General features: G+C 38.7%; 1 protein-coding gene and 1 long non-coding RNA gene across 2 annotated transcripts; one reads left to right on the forward strand and one right to left on the reverse strand.

Annotated features, from left to right (window-relative positions):
• Positions 1-1392: 1392 nt before the first annotated feature.
• LOC119083832 (peptide transporter family 1-like) lies at positions 1393-4814 on the reverse strand. Its single transcript, XM_037193632.1, has 4 exons — positions 4689-4814; positions 4399-4627; positions 2324-2678; positions 1393-2259 (listed from the first exon to the last, which is right to left on the reverse strand). The coding sequence occupies exons 1-4, from the start codon at positions 4798-4800 to the stop codon at positions 1498-1500; spliced, it is 1458 nt and encodes a 485-aa protein (XP_037049527.1). The 5' UTR covers positions 4801-4814; the 3' UTR covers positions 1393-1497.
• Positions 4815-10950: 6136 nt separating this feature from the next.
• LOC119083857 lies at positions 10951-18233 on the forward strand. Its single transcript, XR_005088961.1, has 3 exons — positions 10951-10965; positions 14358-14359; positions 18066-18233. It is a non-coding gene; the product is annotated as an uncharacterized LOC119083857 (long non-coding RNA).
• Positions 18234-19018: the final 785 nt, after the last annotated feature.

Genomic DNA, 19018 nt, shown 5'->3' on the forward strand with positions numbered 1-19018 from the left:
TACCTCGACTATATTCGAGTACATCGATTATATGCGAGTACATCGACTATATTCGAAGACATGGACTATATTCGAAGACATCGACTATATTTGAGTACATCGATTATATGCGCTGACATCGACTATATTCGAAGACATGGACTATATTCGAAGACATCGACTATATTTGAGTACATCGATTATATGCGATGACATCGACTATATTCGAAGACATCGACTATATGCGAGGACATAGACTATATGCGAGGACATCGACTATATTCGAGTACATCGACTATATTCGAGTACATCGACTATATTCGAGTACATCGACTATATTCGAGTACATCGACTATATTCGAGTACATCGACTATATTCGAGTACATCGACTATATTCGAGTACATCGACTATATTCGAGTACATCGACTATATTCGAAGACATGGACTATATGCGAGGACATCGACTATATTCGAGTACATCGACTATATTCGAGGACATCGACTACCTTCTAAGACATCGACTATATGCGAGGACATCGACTATATTCGAGTACATCGACTATATTTTAGAGCATCGACTATATTCGAGGACATCGACTACCTTCGAAGACATCGACTATATTCGATGACTTTTCGACTATATTCGAGAACATCGATTATATTCGATGACTTTTCGACTATATTCGATGACATCGACTACATTCGATGACATCGACTACATTCGAGGACATAAATATCTTCTACCTTCGAGTATATCTTGACTATATTACAGCATATCTCGACTATATTCGAGTTTATCGAATATATACGAGTGTATTGACTATATTCGAGTATATTGACTATATCGAGCAAATTCAGATCGACTGTAATTGACTTAGATCGTACTGGAATTTAGTCGATACACATCATAACAAAATCGCAGATGCGAATACGATCATGATTTTGATAAAAGTGTCAGTGCCGCAGGCCGTAAAGAATAAGGGAAAATAAAAAAGCGGGGTCGAGGGGCGGCAGACCCCGCTAAGGGGGTCAAGGGGGAAGTATCCCCCTTGTAGGTCATCATAAACTTTGCAGGGGATATTTTGTCCGGGAATTATTTTGTCCGGGTTATTTTGTCCGGAGTTATTTTGTCCGGGGTTATTTAGTCCTAGAAAATGGTGTAACAAATAGATGCGTTTGTGTCGTGGAAGAAATAGGAAATTCCGACTCGAGTGAATCGCGGCTCTCGCTTCGCTCCGACTGCAAAATTTCGCTCTTGTTGAAATTTAATATTTTCTCTCCAAGGTTAACAAAAAAAACTATTGCATCCGGGTGCAAATAGCACCTACAAAACAAAAATGAATAGAACCGCGGACGACCTTTTTGAGGAAGCCCATGGTGGAAAATCAATGAAATCACAATAAATGGTTGTCGAATGCAAAGCGATTTATTTGATATTCTTTAGCGAATCAGGTAATTCATAATTTAGTGATTGCAGTTATATGAACCGTAAGTGGTGGTTCTGCACTCAATTTGTTTACTTAATCAATTCAACTCGCTCGTCAGCATTTTCCTTTAAAGGTTTGTACTTTTTCGCCAAATATGCAAACAGTATCATATCGACGAACATCAGTCCCGCGAACAGAATGAATTCATAAATTTGCGAATTCAACAATTTCGATCCAACGACAATCACGACAATTAGATTCCCTAAACCCATTGACAAATTATTGAACGCTTGCAACACTGTTTTCATGCTGTTCGGTGCAATGGTATAAGAGAAATTGAAAATTGGTACGGTAACCAAGATTTCACCCATCGCCATCAAAGTGTATTGCGGTAGTAACCAGCCCATGTGCAAATATTTTCCATTTTCCAATTCAAACTCAATGACTGCAGAAACTAGAAACGCTATTCCTCCCAATACACCACCCAGTGTCGCCTTTTGCAAATCGCCGATAATTCGTACTTTCGCTAGCATCGGATTCAGAACGTTTTCGAACACCGGTATCAGCAGCAACACCAACAGCGGATTGATAACGTTAAATTGGTCCGGTATGATAGTGTAAAATCCAATGTCACCATTCATTCGTACCGCTTGGAACACCCACCGTGATCCTTGCTGGTAAAATAACGCCCAGAACAGAGTAATTGGAAGGTAGAGAACCAGTACGCGTAGAATGACTCGTGTCTCCCACACTAAAATCTTTCCATATTTCGCTTCGGAATAGTCCAGCCAATGGTCTTTCGCCGGAATGCTGTGGGACATTTTCGAGCGGATCTTTTTGGAGATCGCGTGCTGAAACGAACAACATTTGAATTTCTAGATTTTTTCCCAATTTTTTTTTGATGAAGTTGCTTACCCAAATACAAGCGAAAACATTTAACAGACTGGATCCATCAGCCTGCGTAGTCTCAGAATATCTGTGTGCGATGACAGTCAGCAGCGCCACCAGGATCATACATATTCCGGAAATGCCGAAAGCTGCTGTGAAACAGTCATCGTTACCGAAGCATTGCACGTCTTCACGCAGAATCGGACTGACTAGACGGGAAATTATGCTGCCAATGTTGTAGACAAAGTAGTATAATACAAAGAAAAGTGCAACACTTTTCGCCTCGTTCGGGTGATATTGGCATGCACCGTATGTGCGATTCAATGGCTTAAGGCATCCGTCACCAATAGCCATTATCAGCAACCCAATGACACTTAAAACGCTGAAATGGTTTTGGGATTTTTTTTTTTAAAGTTTTTCTCAACTTACTGTAACTACACATAGCATCGCAAGTCCTAATTCAAAAGACCGGTTGCCGTCATTTCAAAAGCATTATGTTTATAAACGCAGCACTGCTTCTAGCATTAACATAGAAAATATATGGAGGGGATGGTATCAGAATAGGCTTTTCACTTCTCTCGTTCAGACAGGAGTCATCTTTCTTGGTGTGAGTTAAAATACACAGCACATGCAAGTGTACGTGTATGCTCGATTTGAAGACTTTTTGACATCTCACATACGAGCGTTAACGCTAGGAGCAGTGCTTTGAATTAAATCGTATAAGCATGACAACTGTCAACTGAAAAAAAAACTTTAGTTTTGACCGACTTTGGTCAAACAAAGTGCCAGTGTGTGTGTAGAGCATGATCGCAGGAGTCCGGTAAGCAAAGGAATTTTTCAACTGAACCAATAGTTGCCGAGTGGCAAGACGTTATGCAAATGGGTCTGTTTGAAAAGCTAATAATTTTGTCGGGTGCCTGAGATCATAAGCTGGTGCTTCGTTTGACCAAAATCCGTCTAGTCGAAATTGAATGGTTTTTCCGTTGACAGTTCCCAAGCTTATACGATTTATACTCGATAATATCGAGTTGACATTTATGTTTGTTACAAACACGAATTTTTACTAGCCGAACAACCACGACTTCATCCATAGAGATAGATTTTCATACAAATGGATGAAATTTGACAGTAATTTTACAATTCGAATGGCCTTGGAACAATCCTATACGCCATAGCACTCTTCACTTTATGCATGAGGTGACATATCTAATCTATAAATCACGTCAACACTTAAAAGACTTAAAATGGCGGCTGAAAAAACATCATTTGTAGCCAAGAAAAATTCTGAAAATTGGAAAAAAAAATTTCCTGTCAAAAATTTCAAAATTCAGCCAATTTCAGGCTGGACTAAAATGTGTCGGCTGCGGCAATGAAAGTGTAAAACAGGTATGGTCTATTGTCCGCCCGGAGGACATAAAAATTTGATTTTCGTACTTAAACGCACTCATTTTCATATTATTTTGACATAAAATGTGAGTGTGTTTAAGACGAATTCGCCTATCGACCATACCTGTTCTAGACTTTCATTGGGCTGCGGCTCTCTAGCCTGCTATGATCACATTAGGCTACACATTTTCTCTGTGTTAATGCTTGGAAGCTAGTTATGGATACATGCAATGCAGTGTAAACCGATTCTTTTTAACGGTCAATAGATCGATTTGGTGAAACTGATGACGGAAAGGTGAGGAATGGTGTGGAAAAGTGTGCAAACTAATTGAAACCAACTTCACAATTTCACATAGTAATGAATAAGTTAGTGCGTCCAATTCTTTGAAATGAATGCAAATGAACTAAATACGGGGAATTCCCTTAGAAGCAAAGTTGGTTGTCATTAGTTTGCACACAAAACTGAACCGTCGATCGTCACGCCAGCGGTCATTTTAGTGATCTATTGGCCATTAAAAACTTAATTTATACGAGAAATTCGGACTACTGCGTCGAGCACGTATCTTATTTAAATTCTGTCTTGGTGCTTTGTTTGCAAACATTTTTCTTTTGTCTTGTTATCAAACTTGACAGTAGAACCAAAGAAAATCTGAATTAGGTCTTCTTCGCGTCACTATGTGTAACTAGAGTTATACTGAAGATGGAATAGAATTAACTGTATTGGAAGATGAAGTGCATCAATGACACCGATAGCAATTATTAATGAACCAACTGCAAATACCACCGAAACTACAACTATTGTCTTGTACATTCCGAACCGACTATCAGCAATGATAGCGCCAACTATAGCGAAACAAGACGCTACAAATGCGTACGAGTGATACACGGTTGTCGATACATCTTTGTCGTAGCCAAGTTTTAAATTAAGGAACAGTGTAAGAATTGCTGGAAATAAAATTGGATTACAAAATTGGAACGAAAATGCGATCCAAAATGTTGAACTTACAGAGAATTGCAGCGGTGCTGTAGCGCTTAAACATTACGCTGACTAGAACGAATGCAGCTGGTTTGGCAATACGTCGCCTCTCCGACACTATGACTTCATCTGGTTCGTTCATCGTTTGGCGCTTGTCTTCTGTGCACTGGTCAATTTTTGTAACATGCAACTGGTTGTAATAACAATGTATCAATTTGCTGTTGAACTACTTTACTATATTGCGATACAATCTTATCAAACTTTATTACCGTTAATAAATTTTTAATTGCACATTTGCCACAATAAGATCATTGCTATCTTATCATAAACAGTATTCCTGTGACAAATATTGGATAAATGAACAAGTCAACTGTGCGGGATTTACTCAATTTCGATATTTTCAAAACTAGCCCGTAATCTGCAAGCGAAGACGAACAACGACTAACTTGAAATTTTAATGTGACAATGTAAAATCAGAAACGACACAAGGTGTACCATCGATATTAGAGACGAAATGTCCATCATATATTTACTCAGAGAAAAATTTCGGATTACATTTTTGAGGGGCCGTTGAAGAATGTCATCCCATGTCAAACATGACGCCAAATTCATGTATATAAGCGGCTGTCCATAAATGACGTCCACCCTTTTTCGAGATTTTTAGATCCCCCCTTGTCCACTATTTTTCAATACCTTTGAAATGGTGTGTCCACTTTGGCCCCATCACCTCTTTTGGTGGACGTCAATTATGGACAGCCACATAAAAGTCTAAACGCTAGTTAAATGTGTTGCTGCTTCACAGTCCAGTAGGCGTGAGTGCCGTCTCAAAAATATCAGCGTCAGCTAGCCGGAAAAAACGTTCTGCGGCGGCTGAAAAATTCCATTCAAATGAATTACAGTAAAGGGCGATCAAATTTCAGCCTAAGTTTGCTTCAGCTGATTTACTCGTACAAACCTAGTATTTGTAGGTCAAAATAATGTGGACGAAAATGTACTTATTTTTCGTTTAGAGCAACGGAAACGATATTTTGATAGCGCCGTGTGTGGTGTGCTGTTTGCATTGCGACTATTTACTCCAATCCAACCAAATCTCAAGATAGACCAAAAGTCAGAAAGTTGGGTTGTGGTGGCCAAAGTTCTGAAAGAACAGGTTAAGACAACTCTGAGTTGATCACGAAGGCGGTGACACACAAATTGCGTCAGCGGCTACGAAGTTTATATGAAAAAGGCAACTTGACCAAAACAAAATTCTGAATTTTCCTTTAAAAAAACATTTTCTTCAAGTGTATTTCACGGACACACAATCGGCGGTGTCACCCGCCTTCGTTCAACACTGTTGATTTTAGACTAAAAATCTTTTTGAAACAATCCATCGACCGCAGCCGATTTTTACTTCAGCTGTGGCCGCAAGCTGAAGACTGATTTTACACTTTTTTTTCGCGCAATTAGATGAGAAAAGGTCTAAAGGTTTGTTTTCATTATTCAAATGAATCCAAAAATGTAAAATATGAAGGAAAATGGTTTCCCAAATTGTGGCTTTTTTCTTTACAAATGAATGAGTTTGCAGTGAGTATTCAACAGATGTCTCTTTAGTACCTAGTCTGCCTTCTTAAATCTATCGTTAGATTATTTTCAAAAGATTAAAGTCGCCATCGCATCGTTTAAACAATGAAAACCCCGCCACTTTCCTTCATTTGAAGTAATCGTTAAAGTAATCAGAAAAAGATTTAAATCTAATCCAAGATTTTCCTCTGTGTTGATGATGTATAGATGGTCGTAATGGACTATTCTGTTGTCCAAAAATGTGTCTTACGTTAAAATTAAAAATTTCCTGAAGGTTTAACGATGACCTTCTTCACCGAAATCGATTGGAATATTTAATTTAATTCTTTGCTGTCACACTGTGGGATCATATCACAATGCTGAAAAATGTGAAAAATTTTGCTTACATCGGCTGAACAGCTAAAACATTTCAATTTAAAAATTGTGAAGAACTACTGTGTGTAAAATGTATTTGCCTAATTTAGACAAACTTGCATACGATCACTTTGGACGTGTTTATTTCGATTAATTTGTTGATTGAAATCAGCTGAAAGTCACTTCGAATTCCGAATTTTCAGTAGGAAATAAATGTTCATTAAATTTTGTTTGTATAGGTTCTTCTTCTTCTTCTTTTTCAGCCTGTTTCGATCCACTGCTGGATGTAGGCCTCTCCAACTTCTTTCCATTTCGTACGATCCATTGCCATTTGCTGCCAGTTTGTACCTGCAATATTCTTAATTCCGTTTGTCCATCTCTCTGGTGGTCTACCTATAGCTCGTCTTTTATATGGTCGCCAGTTCATGATCTTTTTGGTCCAACGTTCGTCTGTCCTTCTTGCAATATGTCCCGCCCAGCTCCATTTCAGAGATGCTATTCTTTCCATGACATCAACGACCCTGGTTTGTTGTCGAATCCATTGATTCGTCGTTCTGTCTCTGAGTGTTATTCCAAGCATACTCCGTTCCATGGCTCTTTGTGTCACTCTCAATTTATCTTCGGATGCTTTTGTTAAAGTTAACGTTTCCTCTCCATAAGTGAGCACTGGAAGGACACAAGTGTCGAAAACTTTGAGTTTCAGACTATTATTCATTTTGCTTTTGAAAATTAGTCTGAGTTTTCCGAACGCTGCCCATGCAAGACCAATCCTACGTCTTATTTCTGCAGTTTGGTTGTCCAGACCTAACTTCAGTTTATGTCCTAGATATACATAGCTGTCGACTCGTTCAATGACAGTGTCACCAATTTTGATTTCTCTATCGTCCCCGATGTTGGTCATGACTTTTGTTTTCGATAAGTTCATCTTGAGGCCAACTTTGCTCGCCTCTTCACTTAACTGTTGTAGCATAAGCTGAGCCTGACCTAGATTCGCTGCTATCGGTACAATGTCATCAGCGAAGCGGAGATTGCTCAGGTACTCTCCATTTATGTTTATTCCCATTTTACTCCAGTTTAACTTCCTAAAAACACTCTGCAGAATCGCCGTGAATAATTTCGGTGAAATGGTGTCACCCTGCCTTACACCTCGGCCAATTCTGAATTTCTCCGTGCTCTTATGAAGTTTTATACATGAAGTAGCATTTTTGTACACATATCGAATTGTGTTGGAGTACCTTGAGTCTACTCTACATTCGTCTAATGCGTCCAATATCGACCATGTTTCCACTGAATCGAAAGCTTTTTCGAAGTCTATGAATAGCAAGACTATGTCGATGTTGTATTCACGACACTTCTCAATAAGCGTTCTCATCACCTGCAAATGGTCGTTTGTGCTGAAACCAGATCTGAAAGCAGCTTGTTCAACAGGTTGGTAGAAGTCGAACTTGTTAGTGTTCCTCTTCGTAATGATTTTCATAAACAACTTGTAGAGTGTTGACAATAGGCTTATGGGTCGGTAATTTTCCAGTTTTGTTATGTCCCCTTTTTTATGCAGCAATGTAATTACCGCATTTTCCCAGGCTTCTGGTACTTCTTCCCATTGGAGACATTGATTAAACAAAGCCGTGATTGCCTTTAATAAGGAGTCTCCACCCAGTTTAATGGCTTCCACTGGAACACCATCTTCTCCATCTTGTATAGGTTACTGGGGAAATAAATATAGGATCAGGCAAGGCCGTAGCCTAATAAAACATCCGACTTTTCTCAACGTAAACGAATCAAATTTTATTTAAATCTTTCTTCATCTACGGTTCGCCTGAAAGTGATTAACAATCATACTCTCTCATGTCAACAACTGTTCTAGTTAACAAAAGGATATCTGCATTCGAATAGTTAATTGACCTGTGCCAACTACTCGGTTCCCACATAAATAAAACTCCTTTATTGATTCCCAAATAATTCTCTCTCTGCGCATGCGCATTGTCTAAACCAAAGCACCTAGCAGGGTAATAGAGGTTTTTACACGTCAAATAGAGTAGTATTTTGATACCAATAATACCATTAGCAGCCTTAATGGTAATTTTACAATGACATTAGGAAAAAAAAGGTATGGAAATATTCGCATACTTCGATTAAAGTCCTACTTTATTTTTTTCTATTACCCTGCTAGGTGCTTTGTCTAAACGGAGACCCAAAACGGAGAATTGCGATTGCAGCCTAAGGGTTACGATTCGACAGACATTGACAAAATCGTCAAACACCATTCGGATAAGATTCGGAAAAATGAACTGACAACCAAGCTGACAACGTTTTTCTCACAACAGAAAGAAGAAATGCCGTACATAGTTTGTTTGACCCATAAGGCCAGAAGAGAATCCAAAAAAACTGAGTTATCCCTTAAAATCCCAGAGTTCTAGTTCTAGAACTGGGAAAATGCTGGACCATGTGGAGTGTTTGAATTTTATGAACTAGTACTCTACCAGGTCAATAATCCTAAAAGTACCAAAGAAACCCAAAACAATTCAGGGACGTCCTTTAAAACTTTCAGTTCTAGAATTGGAAGCGGAAGAAAGAGGCCAGGACTATGCAGGTCTGTTATTCTTCCTAATTTAACTTGACAAATGTAGTTCTTTCAAGAAATCCTTGAAAAACCAAAAAAATGTGTCACTTCCATTCCAACGCTGTTCCTAGCTATATCCTATCAGGATAATAAGCTAGGATGTCAGGGATTATTGAGGAATCATGAAATTTTAGGTACTTTGTGCTGGAGAACTTTTGAAAGTTCCAAATTCAGAACACATTCAAAAATTACATTGAAAAGTCGAGAAATTCCAGAGTTCTGACTGGTGGACCCTCTGGATGAGGAACTGGGGACATCATTTACAACAGAAACAACTTTCTGTATCATAACATCAAGTTTACTAACAAAATAAAAATTTAGCTTTGGTGAAAATCTTGAAAATTATAATTTTTTCATTTCTAGCATTATATGGTGGGAAAGCGGAAAATCGGTTCCAGATCCGCCACCGTTAAAGATAGGAAAAACTGTGATACCTTATTTTCGTAGAGAATTTAATGACGAACAAACCTTCTGAACATCGTTTCCTTGTAAAAATTAAATTTCCCGAGTTATCTCATTTTGAATCTCAACTTTTTTTCTGACATTTCGGAAAAGCTCGGAAAAGTCCCATGAAAATGGAAAATTTGGAAAACCAAAGTGTGTCAAAAAAAAACTTTGGACTTTCCTCTTTCATTTTAACGGCTTCACAATAATTCATCAAACGTACCTCTGCACCGTAAACTTTAAAGAGGCGTGAGGGGAAGGGGAGCGGCTAAAATTTTGAGCTCCACATCGCATTAGACTCTGGAAGTCCATATTTACCGATAGTCCAATTTCGAGACCCCTACTATTATGAGCTTACAATAAAAACTGAATTTATTCAGAGGGCTGTCGTCGATGGAAGCCATTTTAACACGAATTAGATTAGAATTAGTCCATCTATCCGTTGCGATAACAATCGTACTCAAATTGACTCGTGAGATCCCAGCCGGCCATGGATGCCTATTCTCCGACACGGTCGAGCGGATTCGGAAACTGAACACAGTTTGGTGTAGTACTCGAGTCCCTCAACCAGAATATGAAATTATCAGACGTGGTCCAAGTTTTGTTCAACCCCAACCGTAGATGATTGTTCGTTAACAGGCGCATTCGTAGCTCAAAAACTTTTAGTTGTGTTCACAACAGCGTAGAAGAGGAAGAAACGCAAATAAACTTTCGACTGCAAACTTGTTCTTAACCAATTTATTGATTTAGTTGAATTGTGCATAATACAAGTTGAACTTCCGCGGAACCGTGAAAAGATTCTTACGTTAAGTTTCTTCTACTATCTTTTCATCTCTGACACAATATCGGTTGAACGCTAGCGTAAAGCCGTTACTGTCACTACAACAAGAGTGAGGTTAGATCCTCGAATTCTTATCTAAATTAACAAATGTTTTCCTTCAACAACTTGCCTATACAATTATGCCTGCACTCAAGGAATTTATATACTGATAGAAGGTGGATATCGAACAAGAAATGCGAGATCAACACATCGCGAGATTTTTGACATTAGGCGAGATAAACCGGCAACGGTAGTCCGGTCAGTCTGTTTTGGTTATCCACATTTTTAAAATTATAGCGCGACCTTCACACATGCTTAATCAGAGTGTGCTAAAATTTTTAAAATGTGGATAACCAAAACAGACAAACCGGACTGTCCTTGCCGAATTATTTCGCGTAATGTCAAAAATCTCGCGAGGTGTTGATATCACATTTCTTGTTCGATATCCACCTTCTATCAGTATATAAATTCATTGCCTGCACTGTTTTCTGCTGAATGATTTTGACGTTTTTTCCTTTATGGTTTTCGGTCAGCTGCAGTGTTGACCTGTTTATTCGTAATTCTCGAACTACGCCGTAAACCAGTGTTGACGTTTGTTTCCAACACTTTTCCTCGCATTCGACGCGCCTCGGAATATTTACTTAGATTACTGGTGGAAATTGATATTTGCAATTTACTATCAAGCGTGTTAGGATGATTCTTCCCCAAAATAGTTCTCCGTTGGTCATAGACTTCTTGATGTGTTCGGCGGGCCAGATAATGCTCTCCTAATTTATTATGGCAAACAGCTATACGAAACTTACTGTCAAGTGTGCGGGGATGATTCTTCCCCAAAAGAATACTTCGTTGACCATACACTTCCTGATGCATTTGGTATGCCGTAGAGTGTTCGCCCAAATGGTTATACGCGTCAGCCACATTCGACTTGTACTGAAGTGATGTCGGATGATTGTCCTTTGAAAAGGTTTTTAATGTCTCAAAGACTTCTTGGTGCAGTTGAAGTGCTTCAGTGTGTTTGCCCAGACGATTGTATGTGTCAGCAATTTTCGACTTACTCGCGAGTATGCGTGGTAGCTTATGATCACCACCTAGAGTGACTTTTCGTTTCTCAAAAACGTCTTGATGTATTTGCAGCGCTTCATTAAATTTTCCAAGGTCATTGTACGCATTAGCAATTTCGAATTGAGTGTCGAGTGTCTTTGTATCATATGCACCCCATATTTCTTTGTGTCGATCAAAAATTTCTTCATATAATTGCAGCGCCTTATTATACTCACCAAGGTATCTATAGCAATGAGCGACAAATAGCTTGAAACGGAGTGTCAGCATTACATCCTCACCCAATGCGACCTTCGCAATCGCATAACCGTCTTCAAACATTGAGAGTGCTTTGGTGTACTTGCCGGAGAGCATATACGTCTTAGCAATCATCGATTTACATTGAAGAATTCTTGCACTTTTCTCCTCAAAAATGGTCATCCGCTTCTCTAAAACTTCTTCGTGTATTCGAAGTGCTTCAGGATGTTTTCCCAGAACATTATATATCATACCGATGTCGTACTTAAGATCCAGTGTTCTTGGATGATGTTCGCCAAAAATGTTCTTCGATTGTTCGTGGAGCTGTTCATATAATTCAGCTGCTTCAACTGATTTGCGGAGACCACAGTATGACAGAGCGATTTGCGTCTTACTGAGTATAACTTGTGGATCATCATCTCGAAAACCAATAGCTATTCGTTTATCATAAACCATTTGATGTATTCGAAGGGCATCGGAACCTCTTCCGATGTGATTGTACGCAAGACCAATATTGGTCATACTCTCCAGTGTTTCCGGATGATTTTCTCCCAAAATTTGTTTTCGTTGTTCATAAACTTGTTGATGCATTGCAAGTGACTCTGACATATGCCCTAATTTATTGTTTAAAAGAGCAATGTAATACTTGCTAACAAGTACATCCAATTGCAAGTCTAGTTGGTTCTCGAATTTTTCTAGAATGATTATTCGTTGCTCTAACACCTCTTCATGGATTTTGAGTGCTTCGTCATTTCTTCCCATGTAAGCGTGTCCAATAGCGACATTCGTCCTACTAGTTAGTGTGTCTCGATGATTTTCACCCAAAATTTCTTTTCGTTTCTCAAACACTTCACTATCAATGCGAAGTGATTTAAACACATTGTAGACACTCCGGTGCGACAAGGCAAGCCGAAATTTGCATGCGAGAGTCTCTGTATCATTTTCTCCTAACACATGGGTCAATCGTTGAACTATTTCTTCTCCAAAATTAATAGCCCGGAAAAATTTGCGATATTGGTTCAAATGACATAGAATCACTCCCGGAAAAGTTTTGTATTGATGAACCAATTCTGGGAAGTGTAAAGCAGCAAGAAAAACCGAAATTCCATGTTCCAGACATTGTTTAAATTCAAAATTTTCACTCATTTTCAAGATAATCTCGAGGCCGGTCTGTAAAATTGCCTTATTCGATTCTGGATTACCCTCCAGTTCAATTTTTGTCACTTGTTGCACTAATCGGTGAATGCTCAGTACAGTTTGGTGATTTTGACTATTGAGCATCGAGTGGTTTAATAGCAGATTTACAGCTACCATTACATCTTCAATGTCCGCCAGGTGAAATAAAATGTCCACCAGAATGTGATCAGCATTGAAGTACGCGATAATGCGAAGAATTGTGAGCGCCAGGTCTCCAGCTGCTTCATACTTGGTTATTGCCTCAATTGTGATGTTCCACGTCGTCAAGACGGTACGATCGTATAAGTTGAACTCGTCTTTTTGAAAAAAGTTGGAATTTAACGTTTCCTTTTGGTATTCGTTGTAATCACAAATGTAGGCACTGATGCTATATTTTCGTACACCTTTTACACCTTTTCTGTTAAATTTTCGGTGATAATTGATGTGAGCTACCGCTTGAGATAAAGCTAACGGGTAATTCTGGACCAGATATACCAATGCCAGCGTTTCGATTGAGTCATTGTAAATGTTATCGGGATTCCATAATTTAGATGAAACATATTCGAGAGCATCATCATCGTTGAATACTTCTAACTTTATAGTGTGTATGGAATCGCTCCAGTTTTGAATACGGGACGTTATAATAACATGAGGTCTAGTACCTGATACTGCTGTCGTAAGAACAGTTTTGATAATTTCTTTGTTTTCTTCTTCATCCACATTGTCGAATACGATTACTGTTGGCGACGAGGACAGCTTGTTCAGTAAGTTGGGAATTAAATACTTAATAGCCTTATCTGCATTTTCATCTTCCCTTCTGACTTTTATACCTAGACGATCCGCTAGTTCTATAAAAGTCTTCAACATTAGGCTAATGCTCTCTGAGTTGATCCAGATGACGTTGGAATAAGCGGGAGTTGGTTGCAATCGTTTTTGTGTGATAAATTTTCTGAGGAGTTGAGTCTTTCCAATACCACCTAATCCACAGATGGCCACTGCGACTGGACCCTGACCGGCAATTAGGCGATTTTCGATGGTGTTCACCAAAAGACTTAGTTCATTCTTACGTCCAGTAAATTTTGGATCCGGTTCGTTCAGTCCAAAATAAATGGTATTTTCTTCAATTTGCATGCTGAAAGTAGGAAGCAACAATTATTAGAAGGAATGTGAGAGGAGATTGTCGGAGATTCTAGCATATCTAGTGCGATTGTCCAGAAATTTCGACGACATGAGTATCGGCGACTTCCTGAAGAAACGGCGAGTAGTCGCCTATTCTTCAGGAAGTCGCCGTTTCTTCAGGAAGTCACCGTTTCTTTAGGAACTCGCCGTTTCTTCTCGTCGTTTCTTCAGGAAATCGCCGTTTCTTCATTAACTCGACGATTTCAAAGAAGCGGTGACATTCTAAAGAAACTTTGATTTTCTGAAGAAGTGAGACCTAAGAAGCACGAAACAAAACAACTAGAAAAGTTCACAATAAACACAAACTGCTTTTTGATAGATTTCGTAAAAGAATGAATTCCCTATTACTGAACAAATCGCTCTATTTTATCCTTTTACGAAATGTGACGAAAAGAAATTTGTTTAACCATAGGCAATTTACCCTTTTGCAAAAAGGTGATTTGTTCAAACATATGGAACTCATCCTTTTACGAAATGTATCAAATAGCAGTTGTCAGGCACTTTGTCTGTAACTTCAGTATATATACTGACAACGTTCTTGCCAAACTAACAGTCCATCCTAAGCACCTAGCAGGGTATACTGAGCGAAATTTCCTACATGCTATGCGTATATCATTCGTGCCCCCTGTTAAAAATTGTGGTAAGGTAGTTATACAGCCGGCTCGAATATAATACGTGCGAGAAGTATTTCTCTTCCACAAAGATTTAAAAATATGAATTTTAATGAACTCATCTACGATAGACACCATATTAGCAGCTTATAGTAGTTATTATGTATTGTAGCAGCTATTAGTAACAAATATCTCAAATTAAAAATTGACTTCTTTGGGAATTGAACCGGGGACCTCTGGATCATGAGCCAACGATCTTTCTAATGTTGCAGTACAGTAGTGTTGGTTGACATTTCGTATTGTTGAAGCGTACTTTGAAAGCTATAAACGTGTGTGGCGTATAAGTTACGCAGAGCACGTTAAAACGTAGCGCACAATAATGGTGATATGTCGTTTTTTAACAGAATTGAATTTAAGTCGACTTGATGGCAAGATAGTTATGGATTATCAAAATATTAAACAACTTTCTGATATGATTACGAAATAAAACTACTTCACAAAAAATGAAATTATTTTGTCGAGATTTCTCTAATTTACTAAAAAAAACAATTTTGTAGTTGATCTTCTTCGTGTTAAGAAATATAAATAAATATGATCCAAATTCAATGTTTAAGAGCAACGCAACATCCACTATATACGTTAAACATACGTGATGTGCGTTTAATTTCCGTCCCACCCGTAAGTTATTCACATTCCACGTTCATCACTACAATACGTAGCACATGAATGTTCAAATCTAACAATCGAAATACGTAACTACGTTGTGAACGTGTCCCACGTATAGAAAACATTGGCCATGTATTATATATGTCGATGATGTATATCATACCGTTTCGATGAATTTTACACATACGCGGAGTATTGTCTCAAGTTTCTTTTTCTGGGTTATTATTCTGGTTATTATAATAGAGGTTTTACCATGTCAAATAGAGTAGTATTTTCATACCAATAATACCATTAGCAGCCCTAATGGTAATTTTGCAAAGACAATTTAAAAAAAATGTATGGAAATTTTCGCATACTTCGATTTTAAAGTACTACTCTATTTTTTTCTATTACCCCAGAGAGGGATTACGGCGTCAATTCTCTATTCTCTATTCAATCAAAACTCTACTGGTAGAGAACGATTCACTCTTTCACTGAAAGATGTCGCTGCGATAAAACCATTGTCAACAGAAAAATAATTAATTTTTTTACTCGACGGATTTCAGTCAAATAAAATGCCATCGTGCAGCACATGATCTCAGGACTCCGGAACAGTAATCAGTTTTTCAATCGACCCTATATCGGCTATACTTTGCGACGCAGAATTTTTTTGGGAAATTTTTTGTTGAAAATTTTTCAGTCGAAATTCTGTTGGTTAAAATTTTTTCTGAAAAAATTGATTGTCGAATGGTTCGGAAAACTAGGCCAGCTAATTTCAATTAATTGACTGTGAAATTCAATTTTGCGTAACGACGCTGACAGTGGTGTCACTTGTTTTAGAAGTTATCACACATATAGACTGTAGACTGCGTCCAACTTTGCTCTGAAAGAGTTTTTGCCGGGATTGAAGCTAACTGCAATATGAAAGTCCTACGGAGAAAAATGACAAACGCCAAAAAAGAAATCTTCAAACTACGAGACAAAACAGGAACGATCCAAACGGATCGAAAAGCGATATTAAATATTGCAACAGAATTTTATGAGAATTTGTTTTCTTCAGCAAGACAGAGTCCAACGGAAGAAACAGAAGATAGACCAATAATAAGAAACGTGGGATCGGAGGATATGCCCGACATAACTGTTGATGAAGTCAAGGCCGCAGTAGCCGAGATGAAAAACAAAAAGTCTCCCGGAGAAGATGATGTTCCAGTGGAAGCCATTAAACTAGGTGTAGACTCCTTATTAAAGGCAATCACGGCTTTGTTTAATCAATGTCTCCAATGGGAAGAAGTACCAGAAGCCTGGGAAAATGCGGTAATTACATTGCTGCATAAAAAGGAGACATAACAAAGCTGAAAAATTACCGACCTATAAGCCTATTGTCAACACAGCAAACATTCATTCTAGTACTTATAATAGCGGAGTGTCACAGTTGTGTCGATTTTCTGTGTTTTTGTCGCGACAAAATATAACAAAAAACTTTTTGTTTTTGCATCAAGTAAAAAGTGTTTTAGTGTTCAAATATGCCTTGGCGACCTAAAGAGACTATGCCCGAATACAATGGAAAGCATAAGAGGTGAGTTTCTTTGAATTTTTTCGGTGAATTTTTGTGATAAAATTTTCCATACATTTTCGGGAAACTGTCCTGTCATTTTCCTATGACGGGCCTTATTTTTGTTCAACTAACAACAACAAGAAGTTCGAAAATGTTACTTCTCAGAACTCTCCATCTGAAACTTGATACTCCATGGGAGAAGCATTTCCATGTCCTTCGTCAACATGTGTGCCGGGTGGTACATCGTCTGTTGAGTCTCGTGGTGATATGATGGCCACTGGAAGAGAAGGAGTCTGAGTACCTGCAGAGTTCGGCTCGGAGAGTTGTAGTGTTTCTGTATTAGGCGGTTTTGCAGTAGGTGGTTTTTGTGAGCCAAAGACTTCAAGCATTCTTCGTGCACGTAGATCTTGATAATATTTATCAGCTTCTTCCATTCTCGCAGAAATCTTTGCATTTTTCAGTTCGGTCTTTTGTTCTTTGTTACGGGCGACTGTGATACATCGTTTCATTGCACCGATTTCTTTATTCACCATCATGTTGCAAATTTTATCAATTTGTCCATCAACTGAAGCTAAGGGACACACTTTAAATGTAGCGACATTGCGTTGAAAATACTCGAATCTGAACTCAGACCTTGACTCAGACACATCCACACGAATTGTCTTGCTTCTCTTGACGTTGGCAGCAACCACAATTTTCTGCATTTGTTGACAATGTCGGTGAATTGGCTGATCGTGATGCTTAAAAAAATACTCATTCTTTCCGGTGTCAACTTTTTCCACCAAAACAGACAGGATTCGATAATGACGTTAGGGTTAGGGATTGTTTTAATTAATGAACAAAGTGTTCTAATGCAAAGTTTAATAAATTTCAAAAACTATCTCCCACAGAATGATAAATTTGGACGCAGATATACATCAGTCAAAAACCCTTAAAAGAGTAAAAGTGACGCAAAAATTGTTATGGGATCCTGCTACTTTACAAGTGAAAGACTTGTGGTTAGGATTGAATCCAAATGGAGAATGAATAATTTATTTACTAATTCCAGCTATTTTATACACGGTTTGGTTTGAACTAGAAAACGTAATTTAGTTGTTTTAACAACAAAAACAAAATTGAGTTTGACAACGTAATGACAATTCAGTTAATCATCTGGCGCAGCTGGTGATTGGAATTAATTTGATGATTGGATGAGTGCGTTCGATGGTTGTGTTGTAGGTTTTATGCGACCGAGGGCACCACATTACTCCCCCTTTGATGAAGTGTTACAGTTTGGATTTTCGTCTTCGGAGTCCGAACCAGAAGATGATGATGAATCTGACAGTTGCGGATATTGAACGTCCAGTTCGTCTTCTGCTGACCAGTCTTCGACCATTGGTTTAGGGTTGGAAGCAATGTCCTGTTGCGGTGTGATGTTTTGTTGATTGAGCAATTCCGGAACCGAAGTTGTTTGGTTTACCGCCAAGCTGTTTGTTGCAAGCGGTTGGTTGTTTGAAGATTGGCTAACGGGAATTCTTTGTCGTCGTGCTGCCGGGTTTGCCGAGCCGTTGATGTTGACCGTGTGATTAGACGATGTGGATTGTAGAATCGGTGGCGGAGAGAATGAACACGGTGCGATGCAATTAGCCGAAGTCACGCCAAATTGGCGGTGGTACCAACAGATTCGATTGATGGTTGATGATGTTGGTCTGGGTAACGGGACTGCTGCATTTCGAACAGCCTGGTTTAACGCCAATTTGTACATACGATTGATTTTAAATCTATTTTGCGCACGCGGTTGATTAATTCTATCCGGACAGGTTGTGAATGTTGCCGTTGGCATAGTATTGGCCGGTCGAGTTGCAATTGGTGCGGTAGGCCTTGATGCGGCGTGTTGCGTACGCCTGATCGAAACATTGTTTGTCGATTCGGCCGAACAGTTTACCGTTGAATTCAATCGTGAACGTAGTAAATGCTGGGTTTCCAGTGAAATTGAGCGTAGCTCCCGGATTGCTGCGTCTTGTTGGTTTAAGTCGGAAAGCATCCGGTTCACTTGCTGCAGTAGTTCAACTAACCATGCCGGTGGTTGTACTGGAAACGTAGATCTTGGTGCCATTT

This window comes from Bradysia coprophila, unplaced genomic scaffold, assembly GCF_014529535.1.
Source record: "Bradysia coprophila strain Holo2 unplaced genomic scaffold, BU_Bcop_v1 contig_70, whole genome shotgun sequence".
Lineage (NCBI taxonomy): Eukaryota > Metazoa > Arthropoda > Insecta > Diptera > Sciaridae > Bradysia > Bradysia coprophila.

What these genes read in the sequence shown, in the direction of transcription:
- LOC119083832 (XM_037193632.1), bottom strand. Translation starts at nt 4,800, where the DNA reads ATGAACGAACCAGATGAAGTCATAGTGTCGGAGAGGCGACGTATTGCC. An exon ending in CAGCACCGCTGCAATTCTCT is followed by an intron (nt 4,628 to 4,688) that starts GTAAGTTCAACA and finishes TTTTATTTCCAG; the next exon opens with CAATTCTTACACTGTTCCTT. An exon ending in GCACTTCATCTTCCAATACA is followed by an intron (nt 2,679 to 4,398) that starts GTTAATTCTATT and finishes AAACCATTTCAG; the next exon opens with CGTTTTAAGTGTCATTGGGT.